The sequence below is a fragment of the Arachis hypogaea genome, chromosome 5, assembly GCF_003086295.3.
Source record: "Arachis hypogaea cultivar Tifrunner chromosome 5, arahy.Tifrunner.gnm2.J5K5, whole genome shotgun sequence".
In the NCBI taxonomy this organism is placed as follows: Eukaryota; Viridiplantae; Streptophyta; class Magnoliopsida; order Fabales; family Fabaceae; genus Arachis; species Arachis hypogaea.
This window is the reverse complement of record NC_092040.1, coordinates 28,528,270-28,545,899: the sequence shown is the minus strand read 5'-3', so window position 1 is coordinate 28,545,899 and position 17,630 is coordinate 28,528,270. Positions and strand designations below refer to the sequence as shown.

Here is a 17,630-nt window from a genome sequence, read left to right as displayed (position 1 = left end):
CTGACAAATGAATAAAGTATTCAGTTTAGTTCATAATAATAAGTTTTTATATTTCATTAAATTTTATTAACTTAATTGACACCGAATTTTATTTAGTATGAGTAGCACAACTATTAATCTTGGGACTAATCTCAAAGATCAAATGTTTGTGCTACGAAAACAAACTCAATCACAATCTAAACCGTTGAATATGTGAATTTCTAATAATTGAGTTAATGATTTGCATCGAAATTTGTTAAGCATCGCTCCTGAATTTTTATTCTTTGCCTTCATTAGAGTGCCCATTCGAGCAATTGTGCCTTCTATCTCCGGCTTTCCACATACTCAACAACAAACTCCTGCACAATTTCCCACAAGTGAAAATATGCTAGAAGAAGCTATTCATGCGTAAGTTTTAATTAAATTCGTTTTAGGTGCATAATTCTTTTTGGTATTTTATTAAACAATTTTATGTCTTGTCCTATAATCCTCCACAACCTCGTCAAGAAGCTCCTGAGGAAGCTCTTCCAGAAGAAACTCAGTATGAAATCTCTTAATGTGTAAATTCTAATTTATCAAATTTATTTTTTAACAATTTTGGTGCATTCTTAAAAAATTTTATATGTCATGCTGCAGTCCTCCACCGGCTCAAGATCTCAAATCTGAATTACTGATTGTTGCAAATGCTGCATTGGATGATTTGGTGCACCATCTTTTGATCTTGGCATAAGTCAATCAACCGATGAAACTATAATTACTCAGGATGATGAACCAATAGCCAACAAGGAAAAATCCTCAAAAATTGGAACACAATAGAGTCATGTGTTAGTTGATGAGTTGGAAAAGCTAAGGTAATGGATGCTGGGATTGTAACAGCATTAAAATTTGCCAAGGAGACAAGTCCACAACCAATGCAGCAAGATTTGCAGCCAAGTCTCAACTTCCTTGAAAAATTTCAAGACTCGAGTCAAGCAAAAGAAAATAACAAAAGAGCTTAGAGACAAATGCTACCATTAGGCAACAAATATCAAGACTTTCAAAGATGACACCAGCAACGAATGGGAGATCATGTTCAGGTTGAAGCATGAAAATATATTCGAGGGAGTTAGATCTTACTTTGCATCTTTAAAACCAAAAGAATATTAAAAAAATCTGGTAATTTCTTTTGCTATAACACTAATGTTTTTTTTCTTACGAGTTATTGTGCCATATATGTAATTTAATTTGGGTCCTTTATTTTCATAGGTGATCTCTGCAATATGTCAAATTCTTAACAAAAAGAAATCTAAAAGATTTTAAGAACAGATACACTGTGTTCCATTCGATACTGTGATAAGCTCTATTATCATTAAACTTTAACCTCAATTTCGGTGCATTTTGAAAATTTATTGTATGCTAAAAGTTATTATTTCGGTGCAGAATAACATGTTGATGAAGTTTGAGTATAACTACATTAATCTAGCAACCAAGAAGGCCGACAATATCAATGAATATAAGGAGTACCTCCCTTTTCTAGACAAAAAAGCTAGGATCCTATCCATTTGTAAGTTTACATTTCTAAAATTTTTTAAATAATACTTTCATTCTGCGTCATTTAGACTAAAATATTGTCCAAGTTACCCAAACTTCAACTATTTGTCCCACTTTTGCCATGCAAGACATTGGTGGCTATGGATTGCGGATGCACAAAAGAAAATCTTTCATGTACTTGACCCCATTCATAAAGAATCTCCCAATGAAGAAAGAACAAAAATGAATAAATTTATGGTAAATTGTTTACATAATACATATTTCTATTTTTTCTATCTTGTTTATGTTCTTCTTTGAACTAAGCTTGTGCGTCGTAATCATTAATTAATTTTGGTGCAATTCTGTGTCAAATAACGTTCACTTGTTTTGATCACTGATGAATCCAAATTTCATGATATTTATTTGCTCTATTTGGGTGGATTTCATCAACTTTTCTTGCATTTATCCATTGAAATAGCATAGTTTCATGAATTCTCCCTAAATTGTGCTTGAAAGTAAAAACATGCTTTTTAAGCTTTATAATTGCTAAATTTTATTCACTGTAATTTCATTTGATGCCTTGATGTGTTTGTTGAGTAATTTCAGGCTTACAAGGCAAGTATGGATTGAAGAAGTGAAGGAAAGCATGCAAAATGGAAGAATTCAATAAATGAAGGATTTAGAAAGTTGTCATTATAATTTGAGTTACAGAGGTCCAAATGAGGCGGTTTCAGTGGCATTGGAAAGCTAACGTCCGGGGCTTCAAAATGATATGCAATTTGCTATAGTGGACATAAGTCTAAGTGTGCGTACGCACAGGTACTTGTGCGTATGCACAAGTCAGGATTTAGCTTGTGTGCGGACACACAGATTGACCTCATTAATTACAACTCGCTAGCAGCGATTTCTGCGTCCCCAAAACCCAATCCAACTCATTTCTGAAGCTATTTCAAGCCAAATTGAAGCTTGGAAAAGGGGGAGCACTTAGATTTAGGTTTTTACATGTTTTTGTTAGTTTTCTAGAGAGAGAAGCTCTCCTCTCTCTCTAGAATTAGGGTTCTTTAGTTTAATTTCTTATAATTTCTACTTTTAATTCCTGTTTTCATTTACTTTTCCTTGTCATTCATTGTTATTGCATCTTTGTTCTTCTTCCTTTCCTTTGTTATTTCCTTTATCTTGTCATATTTATGTTTATGGATACTTTTGTTATTTTAATTTTCAATTAATGCAATTCATGTTTTATGTTCATTTATTGCTTTCTTTAGTTGTTGTTATGATTTTCTTGTACTTGGTAGTTAGAATTTATTTTTAATATAATTTAATATTATTTTATTTTCATGCACACCAAGTATTTGATAAAATTCTTGGCTTAATTTTTGCATAGTTTTTCTCCACTCTTGACTTGAAATTGATGACTTTTGTGATCCTTGAGTCATTGATATCTATTGTTGTTTGATACATTAGAGTAGTTAGATGATTTGGTCTCCCTTGACACTATGTGACCCCTTAGTGTTGACATAGGACTTAGGGATTGGAATCAACTATGCCTATTTGACTTATCTCCGATGTAAAGTTAACTAAGTAGGATTAACTCTTCATAATCATCATATGTTTGTGGTCAATGTCTAGGATGGGTAACCTTAGCTCTCAATTACTTGCCAAGAGATTTCTTGCATTTGAAGTTTCTTTTTCTTGCATTTTATTGCTTTTGACTTTTATTGCTTTGACCTTTAATTCTTGCATGTTTAATTTCTTGCATGTTTAGTTTTCACGCTCCTGGTTGAGAAATTGGATGTTTGGGTGGAATTGAGTTGTGGATGTCCATTCCGCATAGTGTGGGAATGGCTAATTGGTTTGGTTTCCATTGACGCTAGTCTTTCACTAAGTAATTAGTGAGTTGATTAGGACTTATGGATTAGATTAATTATGCCCTTTTAACTAATTCTCAAGGAGGATTGACTAATTTGGGTTGACCCCACACAATGGCCATGTTTGTGGTCCATAACTAGGATAGGAATCCTAAATTTCTCAATTCTTGCTTTGAGTTGCCATTTACATACCTTGCATGTTTATTTGCTTCCTTGCTATTTACATTTCTTACTTTCTTGCATTCCCAATTCCCATGCTCTCTCATAGCCAATGATTGTACATTTCATTGTAACTCCTAGGGAGAACGACCCGAGGTTTAAATACTCTCAGTTAATTAGAATTTGTAAACATTTGATTAAGAGAATTTATTGTTGGTTTGGACTATGCTACCAATGAATTGATGCTTGTTTTGATTGATTCCAAACTATACAATAATTCTGTTCATCAATCACTTTCTGATCCAAAATTAATTTGTACTGCTTCTTATGTTTGACTTTCTATGCTTTTTAGAGCTCGATAATATCAAACATGAAGGTTATCCTAGAGCAAAATCTTTGATGGAAAATCAAGAGGGCATTGAAGCACCATATATTTCAATCAGTGATCAATGAACATCGCAAGTACTGTTATTTGATATATTTTACTGGGCTTTCCTATTACTGTCCTCTTAAACATGTTTACTATGTTATTTCATTTTTGTTTATTAGCTGGGATTGCAAAATATATGTCATGAAATAGCTGGAGATAATTAATCCTAAAAATATTAAAAAAAGAAAATACACATAGAAAAATTAGAAACGGGTAAGTATTGTAACACCCTACCATACAGAACTACGCTTAAGTCGTAAAATAGAGGTGGTGAGATATTACGACCTCTAAAATAAAATATATACATAGCAATAGTTGAAAGGAATTCATACCAAGGAGCCTTGAAGGAAAGCTTAAACAAGAGTTGCAAAACGAAAAACGCAACACTCACGTAAACAGAAACTTGTGTACGAAGAAAAGTAAAGACATGTATATATATATATATATATATATATATATATATATATATATATATATATATATATATATGATAAGAGCGAAACGTCAAAAGATACAAAATATCAAACTCCAGGCTCGACCTGAGAAGCCAAGGCCGGCCAGAGAATATGTACATACATACATGTATATAAGTATCATCCCATAAAATCCCAACATACATAAAGAAAGCACGAGTTCTCCAAAAAGCCTCTAAGAGGATTAAACATAAGTTATTTATTCATAGGAGAGTCTATAAATATAAATACATAACCGACAGCCCAAAATATAACATCCCAACTTCTCTTGCCATAGGAACCTCCATACGCTCACCGAGGCGCATCTCGACCTGCATCTGAAAAATGACAACATTTGTATGGAATTAAAATCGGAGGTTCTCAACATGGTAATGGTGCCCACATAAATAATATGTAAGGTCCCAAGAAAACCAAAGGCAATCCTAAAACTCTGACACTCAAATTAAAAACTTAGAGTTATACTTTAAACTAAAAACCAGGTGAACTATCTATAGTACTTAAGTTCTAGTCCAATTTTAACTTAACACATCAATCTCTCCTTCCTCCAATCCGCCAAACTCCGGTGGAACTACCCTCGTCACATCTCCGCCATACGAGGGGTCTCTCAATTGCACAGACATACAATTCAAGCAAGGAAAGCAAATAGATCAGATAGCAATTAATTATAGTTAAGCAATTAGGCAAACCAATAAAAATACATACTCAAACAAATGATACAAATGCACATGATGCATGCTTGTCCTACTAGTCGTGAGCTCACGTGTCAGTTATACTGCCAGAACCTGACACATTTCGATAGCTAACCCGGATGCCATCTCTCATCTACGCATCTCTAGGAGGCATAACATTGGGGGATTAGTGCCCTACTGCCTTCTCCTAGAGACATATATCAGGGGAAAAATAAATTGGAGGATTAGTGTTTACCACCTTTCCCTAGTGAGGTCATGTCATACCGATCGAGGGATTAGTGCCCTACCACCTTGCAGACAGATAGAAAGAATGTGAGGGAAAACGTCGGGGAATTAGTGTCCTACCACCTTCCTCACATCCCACACAACACAATCACAAGGAATGCAGAAAAATGAATCGATGATTAGGGCCCTACTGCCTTCCCCACATCCAACACATCACAATTATAGAGAATGCGGGGGAAAAAGATCGAGTGATTAGCACCCTACCACCTTCTTCACATCCAACACATCAAAATCATCATTTTTATTAATTATGTCTCATTTATTATTCATACATTCATACATTTCTGCACTTCCTCAAACATTTCACATCAAATCATGTCATCATTCATATCATGTACACCTTATTCACCCTTCTCAATTCAATTTCTCTGCTTCACAACCCTCCTCTATGGGTTCACTCTAGTTTCTAAGCTTAAAGACTAGGTATTGGACCATAGAGGATAGCTATAGAAGTTTGGAAAGCTAGAGGATTGGCTAAACTTTGTAAAAAAATCACATTTCTGCCAAACAGGGGTTCAGCGTACGCGAGATACCCTTTCGCGTACGCGAACTATCAGAGTCGTGTACGCAGCCATCTTCTGCGTACGCGAGTGTCTGAGGCAGAAGAATACTCGCATCGCGACAATGCTTCCGAGTACGCGAACCCCGTTTCCTTCAAAGGCTGCTAAAACCAGATTTTTGCACCAAACTTCAAACGCGCATAACTTTTCTGTTTTAAATTGATTTTCATCCGTTCTTTAAACGGCATAAACCTCACGGACCCAATTTTTATTTGAAATAAGTTTGTTAGAATTTAAAGGTCCAGAAGCCGAGTTATGACTCGCCAAAGTTGGTCAAAAATTCACTTTTTACCAAAACACCAACACCTCTATTCTTTCCAAATTCTCAATTCAAAACCTATGTTTCACTTCTCAAAAAAATATCAAAAGTACTTAAATAGTTTTACATCCATTCCATTCCTTTCAAAATATTCCAATTCTCAATTCCATTAATTTCATTCAACAATTCATATATATTCAACAACTCCTTAACCAAACCAACAACAATTAAATTCACATATATTAATCTCATGCCACAACATGGCAACACATATATTGATCATATCACGCATCAATTACACACCAATACACATTTATTCACTAATCAAATCAACAACCATATTCAATTCAAGCTTATCCTATAATTATCTAGCCTACGTTTTTACGTTACATTATATATTACCTACGAGAAACCAAAACCATACCTTAATCGATTCCTCGTTAAAGCCTAAGACACTTCAATTCAAGCCTCCAAGGTCCACTTGACAAGCTTTCAACATTTCCAAATCAACTCAATTAAGCCTCAATCACCGTAACTTGGTTCCAATTCACCAATTTGTCTCCAACCAACACAATATTCATCCTAAAATTAATGTCAAAATTTATATTTTAATTATTTCTACCCATTTAACTTATTAAATTCAATTTTCTAATTTTTTAAATAAAAATTAATTTATTGGTTAACTATTTATTAATTACTTGGGATTTACATGTATCATTAAAAATACATAATTCTTTACTTCTAAATTAACGTAAATTAAAAATAAATTTCTTTCAATTGTAGGAACAAGTTGATCGTTTCAGAGTGGAGTATACTTCGATTGTTCTCTTTGACGAAATAAATCAATTGGGAGATCAAGCCATAAAACTATCGAAGCCATCTGCTGCAATATCAAGTCCTTTCTATAAATTTTCATCAGGAGATATAGAAAGTGTATAGGTTGAATGTTGTAAATTGTTATGAATTTCTACACTGGTTGAGTATTGAATTGTTTGTCTACTGTATAGTTAAAACAAAAATATCATTTGCATCTTTGTAAATATTACATAGAAGCTTTTGATAAATTCTTTTGCTAAATTAAATTTTTTATGAACATGTATGTACTCTATTGCAAAATCTAAATCCATATTAATCAAGGTTTACAACTATTAGGTTTAATATATTGAAGAAATAACAAATGTATCGAAATTTATTCACACTCATACCTAAAACTATTTATCATTAAACAATTGAAAAAAGTAATTTGAAAACTAACAGTAACTTAGCAAATGGAACAACACACAACACAATTTAGAAAGTAAACCTTATTTCCATTAAAAAATAAAAATATTATACTAATTGCACCGAAATTCATTCAAATAAACACCAAGAAATCTATCATATATAGGTTCGCACCTTTACTAGAGAAGCAAAACACATAAATATCCAATTAATACTGATAAAGTCACCCTTACCTAAAAGTAACTTATTGTCTCCAACACTATACTTCATAAGAAAATCATTCCAATTTTCATCAAATGGATCCTTTGTAAAAGAGTTCAAAATAACATGACTTATCTATTATTCAATTTCTTTATATCTCTTGTAGCTATTTAATTTCTATGGAATCTTTTTCATAATATGCCAAATACACTACTTGTGAATTGTTACGGGCATATAAGTTTCAATAACCCTTTGCATTGATGCACATTGATCGATAAGAATGCCTTTTGGAGCCTTTTCTTCTATGCAACAAAGCCAACATTTAAATAACCATTTGAATGATTGAATATCCTCATTTGTCATCAGAGCACATCTGAGAAGTGTAGAATGACCATGGTAATTCACACCAACAAAAGAACCAAAAATCAAATTATACCTAAAATCAACAACACAGAAACAAAAGCAAATATGCACCAAAAAATAGTTTCATATTCACCAAAAGTTGTTTCAAAAAGAACATAAATCAGAACAGCACATTACATGTTTGTATTGTAAGTGGTATCGAATGAAATAACATCTCCAAAATACTCACAAGCAACCATGCTTCTTGCATCAGTCCAAAAAGCAATTTTGATTGAATGATCAACCTCAAGTTCAATCTCATAAAAGAAATTCTTATTCTTCTCTTTCATTCTTAATAAGTATTTCCCAAATTCTTTTGCATCATCGAGTTCGAAAACATTATGAACTTCTGTCGGAAAATAATTTCTCACATTTTTTTCAATACAACTTAATTCACGATGATCCCCTGTTGCTGTAACAAATGATTGATATGTTTTGCTTGGTCTAATTCCAACTTCATCATTATTCTCAATTGTACGGCGTATAAACATGCTTAACTGCTTGTACTGTTTAAGCATCTCTGCTTGATTTGGATAGCATGGATGTGAATTAAGCAAAACAACCTTCGAAATAACCCAAATAATAACATCCTTCAATGTAACATCCTAATATTCAAATCCTTATGCTCGAGTCATAAATCAATGATAATAAGGTGGTACGACTCTCAAGGGAGATTTTTAATACATAATTATAAGTAAAATTGAAAGGAGTATTAATCGAGAAGCCTGAAAAGAGTAAAAATAAAATCGCGAAGTCGTATCACTTACGCATCGACGACTAGAAGATAAAGTGTGAAGTCAAAAGCGATATACAGAAAAAGGCCTTAAGGAGAATAAGAGAAAGACATTATATAGATATATAACATAAATAAATAGCCACTAGTCACGACCCACGAAGTTTAGGCCGGCTAGGGTACAGTATAAAAGCAGTTTGACAACCATATCTCCTAATCTCTCCCAAATGATACACAAGGGCCTCTATCGGCAAGTTTTCAAAAGAATTAAATACATAGCATGAGTTCTTTAAAAACAAAAGCGGAGAGAATCTAAGTAAAAGTAAATAAGAGATCTTAGAGGTCTTCGCCGTCTTTTAGACGTTAACAGCTCACTGTTGAGCACCTAGACCTGCATCTGAAAAATAAGAGATATATACGGAATGAGAACTCTCGACCCATGGGTTCCCGGTACGGTAAAAGTGCCAAATAAATACAATGCATTGTAATAAAAACTCACTAAGCATCCTAAACTTCCTTTCACCAAATATTCATCATATGTTATCGCTAATCCATGAATAGGCAACTGTCATAAGGGAATGCTAAATCTGATTCATGTTCCTCATGCTTCCCAACTTTCTAACTCTCCGACAATTCACAATCAGAATTATAAACGAACCCATCCCCAGTTATTCTATCTCAGCAATTCTATATTATTACCTCATATCCCTCATTATTCAATTTCATCACCAACTCATCTCATCAATAACAGCCCTCAGTGTCAACCGGCACCAGCATGAGGGACCTTTCAGTTGTACAAACACAATCCATACAGGCAAGTAATAGACAATAAGGTACAAGTAGAACAAGTAGCACATAATCAGGTAACATAGCATATATGATATAGCAATCCAAAACAAATAGGCAAACCCAAACAATTCAAACATATGCAAATGATGTATATCTACCCTATGGCTGATGATATCATTTGTCGGTTATATAGCCAACCCGACACGTCTTGGTAGCTAACCCTGGACAGAAACACCCATGCAGAGTAAGTGGGCTTGAGCTACAATCCCTTTACTACTACCCGCTTAACTCAGAGCCAGTGGAACAACCACTACTGCGGCTACTACCCAGGTGATGCGTGGGCATCTTTTCTATCTTTTCCTAGTGAATTTGCATCTAAATTATTGAGTTTAATCAAGAATTAATTATATTTTAGCCACCATGGATGCTATTTTGAGTTTTGTGCAATAATGTTTATTTTAGGTAGCATTCGGCTAGATTTGATGGAGTTTCCATAGAACAAGAATCAAAGGAGATGGCTGCGAGGAGCGACGCGCACGCGTGCCTGACGCGTGCGTGTGATTTGGAGGTATCCATGGCGACGCGTGCGCATTAGTGACGCGCACGCGTGATTTGCTCAGCGACGCGTCCGCGTGACTTGCGAAGAAGACCAGCGACGCGTCCATGTTACTGATGCGTACGCGTGACATGCGCCACGTGCAGAAAAATGCAGGAAAAACGCTGGGGGCGATTTCTGGGCTGTTTTGACCCAATTTCCAGCCCAGAAACACAGATTAGAAGCTGCAGAATGGACAAATCAAGTGGTCCCCACCCATCAGCTGAAGACTTGTTAATTAATTCGAATTTAAATTCAAATCTTATTTTGATGAAAAGATATTATTTTTAATTTTAGATAATTAGATTTTAAATTTATTAGGATTAGTTATAAATAGGAATTTAGATGCCATCAGATTAGAACACAGTACATTTTACCAGAATCCTAGTTTTCATCTCTGAAATCTTAACTGTTTTGTCCATATTTTATTCCCAACTCATTGCTGCTTGCTTTCTAAAATTCTTAATTTACTGTTTAATGTTCTTTGAATACCAAAACACTCTTTTCTGTTTGTCTAACTAAGCCAATCACTTAACCATTGTTGCTTAGTCCATCAATCCTCGTGAGATCGACCCTTACTCACGTAAGGTATTACTTGGTACGACCCGGTGCACTACCTGTTAGTTGTGGGTTGTAAAATACCGCATCACCAGGCGGGTGTTTAAAAGCTCAACCTGGAGCGAGTGGAATCACCACTACTACCCCTACTACCCAGGCGTCACAATATCTGACCTGGAGCAAGTGGGACGAACCACAACCCTTGCTACTACCCAGGATCTCAAAACATACATTCATTCATTTTAAAATCAATCATCATTGTTATCAAATCTCAAACATTAACCTGGAGCAAGCGGAACGAACCACAACCCTTGCTACTACCCAGGTATCACAAATACACATTCATTCATAATCACTCTTCATTATTACGAATTCTCAAACAATGACCCGGAGCAAGCAGGACGAACCATGATCCTTGCTACTACCCAGATATCACAAATACACATTCATTCATAATCAATCTTTATTATTACCAATTCTCAAACAATGACCCGGAGCAAGCGGAACGAACCACGACCCTTGCTACTACCAGGTATCACAGACATACATTCATTCAAAGTCAAAACTCCATAATTAAACTCGTTTATTATAATTCTCCTTCTCCATCTCATACCCGGAGCAAGTGAACAACGCCACTGCCTACTACCTGGGATCACACGTCACATTCATTTTCAAACCATCATTTCTGTACCAAAATTAGGAACGAAACAGATTCATTGAAAATAACAATTCAAAACTCTTACATTATATTAATAGTCAAACTTTCAACATGAACACCAATTTTCACAAACAAAAACTAAATTATTTAACTACATGAGCATCAACTACTAGGTTCTGACCAAACCTCAAACCTCATCCACTTGATTCAATTCAAAAGAATAATCCAATTCACCCTAATTCAACTGACAGTCTAAATTTGTATCATTCACTGTCTTCGAAAATGAAAAACATGTTCAAATCTGATTTCACTACTTGATTTCAAAGAGCATCGATCATAATCACAAAGAATGCAGAGAAATTTAAAAAAAAAAACAAAATCTACAAATAATTTTGAAAACAAAAAACAAAATTTAAAGAGAAAACGCATTTATATAAGTGGCGCTTTTATTCAAAAGGCAATTAGAGATAGTGGTGCGTGGATATAAATTAGGTTATAAAAACTTGGTTAAACTTATTTAGATAATTAACTTGATTATAGAGCATTTATGTTTTTGATATTAGTATAGATTACAATAAACCAATTTGTTGAGAAAGGAACGTTCAAAATAAAATATTATTATTATTAATGTCTTCATTTACACATTGTCCGATTGTCATCATAGTTGCAATTTTAGTAAATAGCGAACTCAGCTCCAGCATAGTTACATTGACATTTCTCCACACTTGTTTTTCTCGCAACATTAAACAAGATTTTGACAAGCACCATTGCCCTTCCATTTTAGCTATAATTTGTCCTGAGACAGACAACGTAAATTAGAAGACAACAGCTATAACTACAACACTTCGAAGGCCTCACGGAACAGATACCTAAAGGAATCGAATGCCTCTATTAAATATATACAAGGAATCAGAGAGCAGGCTGTAGACAGGAATAGACATGAACATAGTACATACACAAGAAAAGCCAAACACTAATATGTGATAATACAAAAGCGACTCAGGGTTGACAAACAAGGAGGTATAGACTTAACTAATTGGATTTAATTTTAACCCAACTACAACTATACTTGAAATTGCCCTGGCTCTATGCACCAAAGCTTTGCCATTACTTACTAACCAAAATTACAACCCATGTAGAGCGTTGATCATGCTTCATCAATAATAAATCAAACAATTTACAAGTGCAAAATCATAAGATAGAGCTATTCAGCTGCTGAGAACAAATTTTAAAGGGAAAAGGGCAAAGGGGATTATACAAAAACAATGAGTAGTTGTCATCCTTAACATGCCTGAGTTACATACATAATGAAACCTGGTTGGCGCTTAAGCAAAGCCTCCATCATAGCTTGGGCATGTGCTAGACAATCAAACCAGTGTAGATCCCCACCAATAATAGCTTTGACCGTGGCATTTAGAGTTGACAGGTAAATTATAAAATATATTCCATTATTTAACAATATATGAGTGATAAAAGAATTTGTTAATTCTCCAATTCTCACCCTAGCAAGCCTTTCTCTTATCAACTCTTAAGTGGATGTTGTACCATCTCTTCTTCTTTGGTCGTTCTCTTGTATTCCTCTTCTCTTTTGTCTGGCCCTCTTCTTTCGCCTCATTGGAAGAACTTTTATTCCGACTCTTACTTGAACTCCGTTTCAAAGGAGCAACAGTGTACGCTGCATGTATTTCATTTCGTTGTTTTAATAGTTCATCAATCTGCACAAGAATTAATGGCACAAGTTGAGTGGCTTCCATTAGAAAGGAGAAGAGGGTTGGACAAGGGAGATAAAACATATAGAAATTTAGAAAAGAAAAACTCACTTCTTGCATTTCATTTGCATATCTACTTGTCATCTCTGTGAACTGCGCCAGAACCTATGAAGATCCAAGAGTGAGGGTTGATAAAAAGCACGTAATTAGAACTTTATAAGAATAAGGAATGCTCATGCCATATTACACACCTCTCGGTACTCTGTCTCAAACTTTGATATCTCTGCCCTTTTAGACAAAATTTGAGCTTCAATGTTTCTTAAATTTTCCTTTTCTTCACTAAATGGTGCAGCGCATAGAGCTTCTATTGTATAGTTTGCACTTTTGAAAAAGTTGTCACCTTAAAGGAATTAATAGGATGTAAGTAAAGTTCAAAAGATCATAATTACAATAAAAAAGCATGACAATCAGCACAATTACCATAAACTGCAAACACATGGGTACCAGCCTTCAGTTCTGTCAATTCACAGGGTTGAAACCCTTCAAGCTTTCTGAAAAATGATGTATCTGGATCCTTTGCAGCAGATATCTGTAAAGAAATTATTACATACCGATTCATCCAAATTTAAATTAATACAAAAGATAGTTCCTACGATGTCTGTTTACAGTTGCAACTCACTGAGTTCATGGTCTGATCCAATCGATAAACAGGAAACCCAAGAAAAAACATTCCAGCAGAGGTAACTTTCCCTGTTTTTGCGCAGTCTTCCTATAACAATAATCAGTAATGTCATAAAGCGTTCAGAAGCCAAAGAAGTAAAAGTACATACAGAAAAATTACACGAAACTTTATGACTTATCATCAGATAACCAAAATACATCAGATATATTTAACTCCTTAGAGAAATTATATTATCTTATGTTCTCTCTCACCCACACAGGGACAACAATAAAGTAAATACCTGGAGAGCAAGACTTAATCCACCATTTTCTTCTTGATCAAAATATAGCAACTGTAGAAAACCAATGAACAAATACCATTATAAAATGAACATTAATGAAACATATTAAAAATAAAGCAAATCAATGTTTTACAATGCATATGGAAAAGGTAGATATTTGAAACTGCAAATACAACACGAAGAAAAACATAACAACGCCTAGGATTAGTTACATCATTATTTTGTACAGAAGTCAGAAGATGCAGAATTGTTTTGATAAAGTTCTAGCCTCAGATTCCCTAGAAATAAATGAGAGAGAGAGAGAGAGAGAGAGAGAGAGAGAGAGAGAGAGAGAGAGAGAGAGAGAGAGAGGGTGGCAGGTTTACTCGAGTACATGTGGGGAGGATAGAGCAGCACTTTATCAGTTTAGCATATATATATGAAACTGCTCAAATATGGGGAGTGATTATTGTTAAACAGACATCCTGCATGAAGGATTTATTAGCAAGAACCTTGAATTTGTTATTCCTGACCCCCTCTAACATAAAAAATGACCCTCTTGGAAATCATATTGTTTACATAGTAGTGAAAAACTCAGTCTCAATTAAGCAAGAATGGAAAACCGAACATTAGTAGGTTGAACAAGCATGTGCATGCAATCCTCATTGTTATGCTTATAGATATAAATAGCAGATGTAAGGTTTGACCTTGAACTTGCTTTTGTCTGATGAGTGCACTCGACAAACAAATCCAGCTTGTGCTTCCTCTTCTGTTATTGTAACTGAATAGAAATGTGCACATTGCTTCTCAACCTTCAGATGAAGACACCAAACAAAACAAAGGAAAAAAGTTCTTTTCAAAAAATATGACTATAAAGGGATCCATGAAGGTATGAACTGATTAAAGAAGCAGCTCACCCTTCTAGAAATAAACTGTCCCAATGGAAGTGGACGAATGGTCACTACACCATTGAGGGCCTCTTCCAAAACAGTTGCTGATACAGTTGTCTTAATTGGCACACCGAGTTTACTGTTATGTATGTAGAACATTAATATTATGCATAATGGAATTCAGGTAATGGAGATTCGGGAAAACCAAAGATGGGAAAAGAAGGATTAAAGAAAAGGATACCTAAAAAGTGCAGCAAACATTGTATTCACAGCACCCAAACTTGAAAGGTCCAACTCCAACTCTTGGTTATCCGATTCAACAGCCTATGCACAAACATGAAATATTCAATCACATATGATGCATGCTAAAAGATTCGAGCAAAAAATAAAAATGAAAAGAGAATCAACAGATTTACAGGTGGGGGTGAGTAGCATGATTTAATCAAGATCGAAATTTAAACTCTTTTTTGCAAAATAAATTTCAAGAATCAATTATCCTCCTAATTCCAAAAGGCTTAATGGTTAATAATTTGAAAAAATGAGGTTCACCTCAAAACCAGCTGTGTCGAACTGACGACGCTTGTCAGGATCTGACAATATATTGTATGAAAAGGTAACCTCTTTGAACATATCAGCTGCCTTAGGATCATTAGCATTCTTGTCAGGATGATATCTGAAATGAAATAAATTTAACCAGTTAATTTAATAATCAATCCTTTTCATCTAAAAAGACGATGAAATAGGGAATTCAAGAAATCAGGTGGCCAAGAAAGGGCATGATTTATTATTTAATTCAAGACATCTCCGGGAAGTAAGTTTTTTGAAAACCATCCAGCTCATATCCAATGCATGAAAAACAATCAGACATCATGGGCAGAGATTAGCAATTCAACATCACCTTTGCAATGATATTTTGGGCTTATCTAGATGATCAATAAACAAGTTTCATGCCATGGAGATTTGACGAAGTCTTATGCTGACTATCAATTGCCTAACACAACCCTCCTCTATTATCTAGGCTTGAAAATCAACTATGCAAAGATTTGCCACAAAAGGTTCCCCCTATAACAGATAACGTTTCCCAATGTTGTATTCTATGATCTTTACCAGCCATTTCTCTTTTTTTTTCCCAGGTCAATATATATCATCTTAATTTGATTCTAGCACACGGATATTTTAGCGATTATAGAACAACCTTCTATTCACCAAATTCCACAAACACACTATATTAGTTAAAAAGACTACCACCAACAATGATCGATACTAAAATGAAAACATATTTGATCTTGAGTCAAATCTTCAAGAAGCAAAATAAACAAGACCACCCTCGCGAATATTGATTTCACCTAGACTTTGAAAAATCAAAGTAGAAGATTCGGCAAGCCGTTGCTCAAACGAATACTAGCCTTGACTACGTGTCCTCTGCTGAATCACTGTCTTCACATAGTTCTATTTTGTCTTAAGTCTCTCAGAGACTCTGAGAATTAAAACAAAACCAGTCTTCTATCAAACATCATTCAAAAAGTGAAGAAGTTCATTTCCCAACACATGGATCCCAGATTCAACAACATATTACTTCGGTCGAAAGGATATTAGTACTAACATGCTGAAACTAATTTCAAATTTCAAATTTCAAATTTCAAATTTCAAATGTCAAATAAATACATAAAATCCTGTAAAATATTTTTTAAAAAATGCATATAAAATTATAAATCCAAACTACATCAAACGAAATAGTATAAATATTGAACATTTTTGAATAAACAAATAAATAAATACGAAGCTAGTTGGAGAAGCAGAGTGAGGTAGGGGACTTTACTTGAGAGCCATTTTGCGGTAAGCGGTTTTGATTTCCTGATCGGTGGAGTTGCGGGAGACGCCGAGGACCTCGTATGGGTCCCGCCGGAGTGGCTTGGCGCCGCCGCCGTCGGCGTGCTTCTCCGACGACTTGGACCGATGCCCCGGCATACTTCTTCCTAATACTTTCAGTCAAACGGCGTCGTTTCGTCTTCTGCTTCTTACTATAGCAAACCCTAGAAATGAGGTTCCTCCACTACCTGGCTACCTTGGTGTTCGAGGAAGAAGCTGTCAGGTTTTGGCGCCGTGCAATGGTGGTGAGAATGGTGGTGGAGGTAGTGGTGGCGGGGGAGTCATTGAAGAAAAAGGAGGAGGTTGAAGGAGAGTTTCGAAATTGTGGTGATGAGATCCAGAAACCCCATGGACCCCTCCAACCTGGAACTTCCCACAGCTGAGAGAGAGAGAGAGAGAGAGAGAGAGAGAGAAAAGAAAATAAAAAAGAAAGAAAAAATTGAGAACAATGACAACACCAAGCCAACAACACAAGACAACAGGACCTGCCCGAAAGAAAGAAAGAAATTTCGCAAGGGAAATTTCATTTTACTAGACGTCTTCTATTATTATTATTATTATTATTATTATTATTATTATTATTATTATTATTATTATTATTGTCAACATTTTAATTTGTAAGCACCAACGCAGAGTATATACCGAAATGGATCTTTTCTAATTTTTTTAATACTTGATAAAATATAATGTAATTTTTTATTTTTAATTTTATAAGTAAGATCAAAAATAAATTAAAAAATAATAAATTATTAAATTAAACACTGCATATTATCCAATTTTAATTAAATGGAGGATCCACTCTCGAGTATATACCAATACTAGCAATAGCAGAAGACCCGTGCGTTTTTTATTT

At 34.6% G+C, this 17,630-nt stretch overlaps 1 protein-coding gene across 1 annotated transcript; it reads right to left on the bottom strand.

Annotated features, from left to right (window-relative positions):
• Positions 1-12,434: 12,434 nt before the first annotated feature.
• LOC112801046 (chaperone protein dnaJ 16) lies at positions 12,435-17,293 on the bottom strand. The gene is made up of 11 exons (XM_025843573.3): positions 16,728-17,293; positions 15,458-15,581; positions 15,150-15,232; positions 14,936-15,047; positions 14,726-14,830; positions 14,040-14,090; positions 13,757-13,846; positions 13,558-13,666; positions 13,329-13,477; positions 13,189-13,242; positions 12,435-13,083 (listed from the first exon to the last, which is right to left on the bottom strand). The coding sequence occupies exons 1-11, from the start codon at positions 16,874-16,876 to the stop codon at positions 12,871-12,873; spliced, it is 1,239 nt and encodes a 412-aa protein (XP_025699358.1). The 5' UTR covers positions 16,877-17,293; the 3' UTR covers positions 12,435-12,870.
• Positions 17,294-17,630: the final 337 nt, after the last annotated feature.

Excerpts from the sequence above, each read along its gene's own strand:
- LOC112801046 (XM_025843573.3), bottom strand. The coding sequence starts at position 16,876 with ATGCCGGGGCATCGGTCCAAGTCGTCGGAGAAGCACGCCGACGGCGGC. Across the intron at positions 15,582-16,727 it reads TACCGCAAAATGGCTCTCAA|ATATCATCCTGACAAGAATG; the intron begins GTAAAGTCCCCT and ends ATTTCATTTCAG. Across the intron at positions 15,048-15,149 it reads ATGTTTGCTGCACTTTTTAG|TAAACTCGGTGTGCCAATTA; the intron begins GTATCCTTTTCT and ends CATACATAACAG.